The sequence below is a fragment of the Engraulis encrasicolus genome, chromosome 5 (assembly GCF_034702125.1).
Source record: "Engraulis encrasicolus isolate BLACKSEA-1 chromosome 5, IST_EnEncr_1.0, whole genome shotgun sequence".
In the NCBI taxonomy this organism is placed as follows: Eukaryota; Metazoa; Chordata; class Actinopteri; order Clupeiformes; family Engraulidae; genus Engraulis; species Engraulis encrasicolus.
Genome location: NC_085861.1, coordinates 52747197 through 52756794, shown reverse-complemented (window position 1 = coordinate 52756794; position 9598 = coordinate 52747197). Strand labels below are relative to the sequence as shown.

At 41.9% G+C, this 9598-nt stretch overlaps 1 protein-coding gene across 1 annotated transcript in view; it reads right to left on the bottom strand.

The window, feature by feature from the left end:
* cdkal1 (CDK5 regulatory subunit associated protein 1-like 1) overlaps positions 1–8096 on the bottom strand; it is a 366482-nt gene extending 358386 nt beyond the window's left edge. The window contains exons 1-3 of the mRNA XM_063199729.1: positions 7965–8096; positions 6963–7126; positions 1533–1645 (exon numbers count right to left, since the gene is read on the bottom strand). Of these exons, the coding sequence (XP_063055799.1) occupies positions 1533–1645; positions 6963–7126; positions 7965–7997 (310 nt within the window). The 5' untranslated portion in view covers positions 7998–8096. The remainder of the gene's footprint in view (positions 1–1532; positions 1646–6962; positions 7127–7964) is intronic.
* Between the last annotated feature and the right edge of the window lie 1502 nt (positions 8097–9598).

Sequence of the window (9598 nt, the reverse complement as noted above, 5' to 3'; positions counted from 1 at the left end):
TCACACACACAACAAATACACACACACACGTTAGTGTACACATTTTTCATCAATGCACAGGAAGAGTGAAATATGTCTGTGACTGTATTTACATGTAATATACAGTGTCAGTGTTAAGTGTGTTAAGTGCGTAAAGTGAGTGAGTGTGCGTGTGCGCGTGCACGTTGTACATGCCTCAATCAATCTCCATCTCATTCTCATCAACATTCAATCAAAAACTCCATTCACAATGCATGTGCACTCTTCTTCTCCCTCACAGGTTCTCATTCCTTGTAAAACTTCAACAGGAAAAAAAATACTAATGAACTGTATTACAGGTACAATACATGAGCCACTACACCTTCACCCACACTCTCACACTCCCACTCATACCTTGGCTTGGCAGCCACCACACATGGACAAGCGGCCTCACTCTCACCTTCAATCACACTTCACTTTGGCAGTCTATCACCCATCAGTGTCTGTCATTCTCACCACCTCTCTCTTTTACACAGACAGACACACATGCACATACAGACGTGCACGTGCACACATACACACACACATTAGGTACAATGGAATAACTGGTGTAACCGCTATGTAATATCATGTGCTAGTCTAGTGCTGCACTTACAACATACATTTAGTTCTATTTTTACTTTGGTCACCTGTGTACTGTACAAAAGCCACAGGTATCCCTCAACAAACACAATATCAGACAAACATACAGTCCTGGACTGCCATCTGGTGGACACTCCTCTAAATTACATTTCTCTCAATTGGCAATGATGAAAACACCGGGTAGGTGGTGATGACCTGTGGCCTGTGTTAATGAACTGGCAACGACTAACAGGCTGGTTTAAAATCAGACTCTTGGATACAGAATGCATTGTTTCAACTTCTGCCAAGCAGTCACTACAGACAAGGTTGGTGCTTCCCAGAGCAGCCAGGACCCTCAATCAGCCACTGACACCTGCAGCCAGGTAAACACACAACATCCTTTTCATCCAAGGAACTTAATGATCTACAGCTGATAATTCTGGCAACGTGTTTGGAGTGGATGGGGCAGTGTGCGTAGATGTACTTTGCTCAAGGACCCAAAGAACATGATCACCCACATGAATATCCCTGGAATGGGATTCGAACCTGCAACCTTCCAGTCTCAAAGCCAACTCTCCAACAAAAGGGAGTAGATTGTTCAAGCCTGTGCATTTCCTGGATCCGTGTGATGTCATGTGAACGCCCCTTTGGGAGACCTGCGGTTAGGAGACCTTTGGAGGCTTTAGGTTGAGAATAAATGGAGTTCCCTTGGCACTGTAGATGTAGATGGTAGCGCACATCATATGCAAGCCGCCACCAAATGCCACAGAAAGAGAAGAAGGAGGGGGGGATAACGCCCCCATAGGAGACCAAACTTGAGCACATTCCTTTGCATTGGGTGGGCTGAGTTTGAATCCGCTTTCTCTTACCTACTCTCTTTGCTCTAACCATTGGGCCACAACTACCACGGTGCCAGCTGTGTAGCTATGGGGATCACACGGCACAGGACTTACCGGTCATCTTGTATCCGCTGGCTGCCAGCTGGCCGGCCATGTACTCCCCGTCTGAGCTATTGTGGGAGCAGCCCCACGTCCGCATCCAGATCTTCTGAGTGCCGGGGATCAAACTGCAAAAAGGGCAAAGGTCGGGGGTCAAATGTTTGGGTTTTGTGTGCTTGGGGTGGGGTGGGGGGTGAGTCATGTTTTAATTTCATTCCATTGGCAGTAACAATTTACCCATGTGTTTATCCAAAGCCAGATTCAATCACAAAATAATGTAGACATAATAGTGCTCTATTACAGTACTTGATTTTGATGACAGGAAAAAGCTCTGTACACTTGCAGCTTCCCATCATTACTGTAGCATGTCAATGCTGCCATCTAAGCCAGTGGTTCACAACCTTTTTTCTTAAAGCACCCCCTTACCTTTGCCCAAGGAAAGCTCCTGCACCCCAACCCAAACTTCTACACATGTATACACACTAAAAACAATTTGAGTGATTAATTACAATGATTCTTCCTTGAGACATGAATAAACACCTTAATGACTTCAAATGGGGACCAAAGTGTGTTTTAATTTGGGTTTTGATTTGGTCTAACAACACTGATATAAGCTGTGGGGTGCTTTATTTATTCTTATCAACAACAATACACCTCGTCTCACCAAAGCAATAGAGGAATACACTATCCTACAACCCTTCAGTCAGTCCTATTCATCATCACTTGATGAGGGATCATGCTATACAGTGAGTCCAATATGTATTTGATCCCTTGCTGATTTTGCCAGTTTGCCCACTAATAAAGACATGATCAGTCTATAAATTTTTGATAATGTGTATTCAAACATGAAGAGACAGAATATCAAAAAGAAATTCCAAAAAATAACTTAAAATAATATATTTTAATGTATTTGTATTTAATTTAGGCAAATAAGTATTTGACCCCTCTAGCTAAAGACGATAAAGTGCTTTGTGGAAAAGCCCTAGTTTTCTAGCACTGAGGTCAGATGCTTCTTTTAGTTGATGACAATGTTTGTGCATATAGTAGAAAAGATTTTTGCCCATTTTTCTTTGCAGATTATCTCTTAAACATTAATAGTTTGTGGCTGTAGCTTGGCAAATGGGAGGTTCAGCTCTCTCCATAGAATTACTATAGGGTAAATATTTGGAGACTGTCTAGGCCACTTCACGACTTTAATATGCTTCTTATTGAGTCACTCCTTCGTTGCTTTGACTGTATGTTGTGTATTATTGTCATGTGGGAAGATAAAAAAATGGCCCACCCTTCAGTGTAGTGGTGGAGAGAAGGACGTTTGCACTCAGGATTGCACATTACATGTCTCCCTCCATCCATTCGTTGACGATGTGAAGTTGTCCTGTGCCTTGGCCAGACAAACACCCTCAAACCATAATGATACCACTTTCATGTATGATGGTGAGGAGGGTGTTCTTGGGATCATAGACAACAGTACTTTTTCTCAAAACACATTAAATTGTGTTAATGCCAAACAGCTTGATTTTGGTTTCATCTGACTACAGCACCTCCTTATCATATCCCAAACCAGTCTGATGTCCATTGGCAAATCTCAGATGGGACTGCACAGGTTCCTTCTGAAGTAGAGGTACCATGTGTGCACTACAGGATTTTAAACCTCTGTGGCATTAAGTGCTACCAGTAGTTTTCTCAGTGATTTTGGTCCCAGTAGCTTTGATATCATTCCCGTACAGGTCTAGGGTGCTTTCTTTCTGTTCTCATGATTATCAAATCCCTACAAAAGGTCAAATCTTGTATAGAACCCCAGACAGGTTGATGGATAGTCATTTTGTATTCCTCACATTTTGAAAGAAATGCATCAACAGCTGGGTCATTAATACCCAGTCTCTCTCTTGTGGCTTTGCAGCCCATTTAATCTTTGTTCAGGTCTAAAATCTTGTCCCTGATATCATTTGAACGCTCTTTGGTCTTTCCCATGCTGGTGAGGTTGGAGTGTGACTGATTCACTCATACTATAGACTGATTCTGCTGATTCAATGTGTCTTTTATGCATGTTAGTATGTACAGGTGTCTTTAATTCAGATGACAAGTTGATCAGAAGTGCCCATCTGGTCTGTGGGCCCGGAACTGTAATCAGTTGGCAGGGGATCAAATACTTATTTTGCTCGATGAAATGGAAATAAATTAATATATATTCTCTTAAGTTAATTTCTGGATTTTCTTTTTGATATTCTGTCTCTCCATATTAGAATACATATTATCATGACATTTATTGACTGATCATGTCTTTGTTAGTAGGCAAACCAACAAAATCAGCAAGGGATCAAATAGTTATTGGACTCACTGTATATCCAATTGGCACATCTAGCCCGCCGAGCGAAGCTGCTTGTTTTCCCCTCCGTTTCCTCCACCCGCTGGTTGGGCCAGACTAGTTGGGCCGCCCAGTGTGCGGAGGAAATGGAAGGGACAACAGGCAGCTTCGCTGGGCCGGCCAGACGTGCGGAGTGAATCTATCGCAAAATTCCTTCCACTAATTCTTTCCACATGCAAAATTTACAACACTAGGTGGCACTAAAGATCATTTGAATGGACTCACTTTGAGGCAAAAACACATTAAATGTAACACTTAATTCTACAGACTCAAAAAACTCATACACAAAAACTCAGCATATTCCCACAGTTAAAAAATAATAAGTCGTCCAGTTTCACTAATGCAACATCTTCTGGCCTCCTCTGACCACTTGCAACTAAGGTCATCTGGTGCAGTCACAATGTTAGAGATTAGAGATTATTTTCAATTCCTCCAGCCACTGACAAAGTTGCCCTCTGCATGATAGCATTGAGCAGGGGTGGGAAGTGAGTCTATGTCTCGAAGGCCATTTATGGCCCTTGAGGCCGTTTTATCCGTCCGCCGATATAAATTTAATGTTATGCAGCTTCACATGAAATATTTAAATGAATAAATAAGGAATATTAGAAAATACATTTGCAATACAATTATATTATACTCAGGGGGTTTAGAGAAGGTGGGGACCAGTGATGAGCGGGTCGACGAAAAAACAAGACACACCCGACCGCTTTTTTCCCTAGTCCGCCCGCTTGCCCTGCCCGCAAGAAATATTCATGAAAAAATATTGACCCGGCCCGCTTCCCGACCCGCCTTTGAAAATAGTAGCCGTGCGTCTTTATGAACATCCTAGCGTCATTGGCAAAGCACAATCACGTCAATAAAGGTCTTAAAAAATGAATTTGCGTCAAGAACAAGACAGCTGTGCATTTCAACAGGACATGTTGGATTTTTGAACCCAGGCCATGCAATGAGGACTGCCGACTGTCACCTGTTTATTTCGGTAACATCGTCGTTTGGATACATGGAGAAAATTAATCTGTAGGTTGGTGAGCAGACGGAGCCAGCCGTCAAGTGGATTGCCTCGTAGTCATGGTACGACACAGGAAATGAAAACAAACTCTGTAAGCAACCCATGAGCGCGAAACCATTACAATTGTATAAGAAAATATGTAGGCTATATCCATCACTGCACTGTTTAGAGAGCACCCTCTGTGTTCTTCAAAATGCACTCAATGGTTGCACCTGCTGCACCAGTTGCGCGCAGAAGATATTCGGCCGACGCAGGAGCCTCATTAAGTCTCCTGCAGAGCGCGTGGCACCATCGTAGGTATTCAGCCATATAAACTTTGATCTATTTCGCAAAAAATGTCCCTGTCTGCTAAAGTAAACTATAGCCTATTGGCTAGCCTATAGCCTACTTTAAAATTCGGCATCATTTCAAAGGTCCTGACCGACCGCACCCGACCCGAATTTCATTAAAAATAATATTTCATAACCCGTGCCTGCGGTCGACCGCAGTTAATTGCAAGCGCCCGCTGCTTTCGGGTCAGCCCGCGCATCACTGGTGGGGACTGTTTTAAAGAGGTGGCAGCTTTCAATATAGGCCAAGGCCTAAAGTGTAGGGGGCTATCCTGGTTTGTGTTCATAGTACGGCCCTTGAAGGACTTTTATAGCCCTTGGAGGAATTTGAAGTGGCCCTTCGAATAAAAAAGGTTCCCCACCCCTGGCATACAGTGATGAAAATCTGTAAAATCTCTTCATACCAAACCAACAGGCCAACTAATTCCTGATTCATTACGTTCTGCTTGGTAAGAGTGACCTGAACGACTACCCTTGTTTACTTAATTTTAACCTGGTGAAATGAACTACCAACCACAGGTAACCCCATAATGCACACGCCAGTGTAACACTGTAATACTGTAATACTGAGTTACAGTTCTGTAATACTTGAACAGTTAACCATCATAGTACTACACTACTATGACATAACACGGGCCTTTAGTAATGCAGGGCCTTAAGTAATACGCCTTGGTCATTGCCATTCTGGTAACAGCAAGTTTATAACGCAGTGTCTTAATGGGTTACACAAGCTGTGTTGTGACCTAGAGTGAGTTAAGTGAGGAGGATGACCAGACTGCTGGGTTGACACCTGACAGTGATATTAATGGTACTCACTCACTTGCTAAATAAACTTGATTTAGTGACAATATGAAGTGGTTGTTATAAGTTAATCTAATCTAAATTCAGTTTGACAACATACATGCAGTAGTTACAGCCTAATGGCTTTGTAGGGCAGAGCTCATGTTCTACTAGCCTCACGAGCCATCCTACGTACTTCCGCCAAAGGATTGGCTCCACTACGGTAGTCTGGCCTTGCTTTTCTGTGTAGTGGAGTGTCTGGAGCGGTAGGATTTTGATGCGGAACGGCTGCACCAATGGCTCAGGTCTGCGCTATGTTGTTGTTGAGTAACTGTCGGCGATTGGGTGAGAGCTGTCCAATCATTTCAAACCATAACTGAGTGCAAACTTTCCGCTTCCTGCAATCGCGTCAGATCACACAAACTCCAGACCATGAATACGAAATGAAATGGTAGTATTATGGGATGGCCAGGACCAGGCTAATGTTCTACACCAGTGATTCGAAAAGTGTGGTCAGCGAGGCGATTTCTACTTTTCCAAGACAAGCTATATTTATAGCATAATTGCAAACCTAAACACGGCGGAAGTCTGATTTTCACCACAAAACAATTGTGTGAATAAAAAGTAAGTGATCTGCATCGAAATAAGCGGTGTCAAAATAACACCCCTAAACTGCCAATTCAGTTGACAGGTAGTCCCTGAACATTTTTGGGGAGACACAAAGTGGTCCTCGGTCTGAAAAAGTTTGAGAAACACTGTTCTACACCCACAGTCCATGCCCTCACCCCATGTCTAGGCTTATATGACCAGAAAAAAACGATATACCTCCAATCCTACCAAAAACACTTAAGCACTATACCATGCCATGCTTGCCTTCACAGTATCTCTATGAATGTGACAAAATAAACGTAATGTGCTTGTGCAATCCTGTTACGAACTCGTACGAACATTGGCCTGCTTACCTGTCTGTTTGCATTTCCTCTGTTGTCTGCTGCTCCATCTTACGTCTCCTGGAGCGCGGGATGATGCTTTTCCTTGCGAACTGGCGCTCGTGAGGAGTAGGATCATGTGCGGACACCATGTCCTCGATGTCATCAATCATGGGGTCGCAGGCAGATGGCATGGTCTGCGAGAACATTACCAAATCTCAGATATGCAGGGCAGGCCCTGGCGATCGAAGGCCCGTGCCGCTTACTCGAGGGCAATTCTGAAGTCCTTTACGGGGATAACACTGTCAATAAAGGCATTTTTAACTTCATGGACTATGTTGGTCAAGGTCATGCCGTATTTTAACCTAATTTACATCTCAGATATACCTGTCAATGTGCATGTCATTCCCTATTGCATTGGGTAGGCCTACTACCTGGAAGTTATGTCTAGTAGTCTACTAGATAGATAAATATTTGATGTAAACAAATACAATATCAAATATTGCAGCTGTATTGGACTGCATCATGCTATACAAAAAATCAGGACCTGGTTTTGTCCAGATATAACGTTCACGTAAGTCTCAAAAAGAACAAGTTGTCATGTGCGCGCCCAGTTGTGATGAAGGTGAAGCACAATTTATATTTTCTAGTTCGTTATACAATAATCTAGCTGTACTGAAAGATAAACAAGCACGTGCCTATTCCGACTTGCTAGGAAAATAGAGGCAGCTCTCTGTAACGGTATGGCATTTGCTCAATGTTTTCATTTTTTGCTACATGCTACAATAGTGCTATTGCTCAACGCATGTTTCCTATTGCAATTCCGCTCATTTTTGTGAAAAGAGTCATTAAGAGCTATAAGGCAAAAGGCGTATTTGCTTGCTTAACGTTACTTTGAAAGCACAAAGTTACAGAATTCAGAGCGCATCTTGTAGTTTGACAACTTAGATGACAGAGTAGCATGCACATCAGCAGCGACCCACGTGTTGTTACGTTTATAAAGAAGGCGAATACTGCCACCACTGAAACTCTTACCGTTGTTAAAAGTGACGTTTTGCTCTTCAACATTGATTGAATCAGCGTTAAAATTCAGTTATAATTTGTTAAACAGATATCAACTTTCTTCAGCTAGCACTTTCTGCGCCAACTTTCCGCCATACTGCAAACAACCTATGACCTCGTGTTCTACAGCTCCCCGCATAGGACAATCATCTTGAAAGGGCGATTCGTATTGCTTCGTACATGCAGTAAGATTTGTCTGCTGTCTACAGTTAGATGAGTTTTACATCGTTGCAACGTGACAAGGAAAGCATGATATACAGATATTGTATAATTACATTACTATTATATAATTTAACAATTATGTTACATAATGTAATAATAATATAATATATAGGCTAATATAATGTAATATATAATATAATATCTCCTTTCTTCAAACTGCCTGGCTATAGTATATGTAGAGTGAATTTCAACATTTATATTGGATGAAAGAGGACATTCAAGCAAGTGCAATGTCTGAGGTCAAGACAGAGAACAGCAGTACACAAGTAATGCTGAACAGCTAGAACTGTAATGGATAAATAGTGGACCTAGTGAGTGTAGTGCAAGTTAGTGCCCAGGATTAGAGATGAGTAAGGTAGTTTTGTTGTACAGGGAAGCTCTCTCGGAAGATGAGTCTTCACAACCTTCAAGGTTGAGAGGGATGACGCTGCTCTTGTAGCAACTGGTAGCAACACCAAATTTTAAGTAGAAAGATGACTGAATCCAAAGCACTCTCCTTTGAGTCAAGGTTGAAGTTATAATAAAACCCCTTTATTCTACATTGGTGTAAACAAACTTAAAAGCGCCGATTAGTTTCAGGTGTCTGGCCTTTGTCAGGGCGTGGTTTAAACACAGGTACCTGGTTGGCACAGGTAAGTAAACTCTTGGGGGTCACATGGTATGGGGACGTACACAGTTCACACATTCAATATACTGTAAAGAAATAAAGAGATGAGATAAGTTAGATATGACAGGTTGTCTTACATAAAACATCATATGCAGAGTCAAAAGGTGTTATAAAAAGGCCTAAAAAAATTTACCAAATTTTAAGTGCCAGGAAGCACACACCCAGAGACAGTCAAACTGAGACAGAAATAATGCAGCTACTTCCGACTGAGTATATAGGCAATGCCCCAAGTTAGTGATTAAAAGAAAACATCAACTATAGATGAATTACCATAAATTATTGTAAAGAAAAAAAAATCACAAATATTTGTTTTCTCAGGAACTGTACTTTAATGGTTAATTACAATGAATATAAAATACAGAACTTTTAAATACACACCCACGACATTACTATAAAATATAAAACACTGGCACATTGAAGGGTAATTGTCCCCCATGCACTCATCAAAAATCCTGAAATCATCATACCTCATGGTCTTCAAACATGACAAGTGTGACAGTCATTCCCAATTACTCTGGTGGCAAGCCCATGTGACTAAAATGCATCAGCCATGCCACAGAACACCATTCTAGAACAAACACACATGGAACACACAAGAACGCATCCATTCAATCATCCGCACAGCAGCAATGAAACGTAAAGCCTTCCCACCCCAAAGCCAAAGGAAACTAGCAAAACAAATCATGACTGTCAGTCAACCTAAAGAGCCAACCTGCCT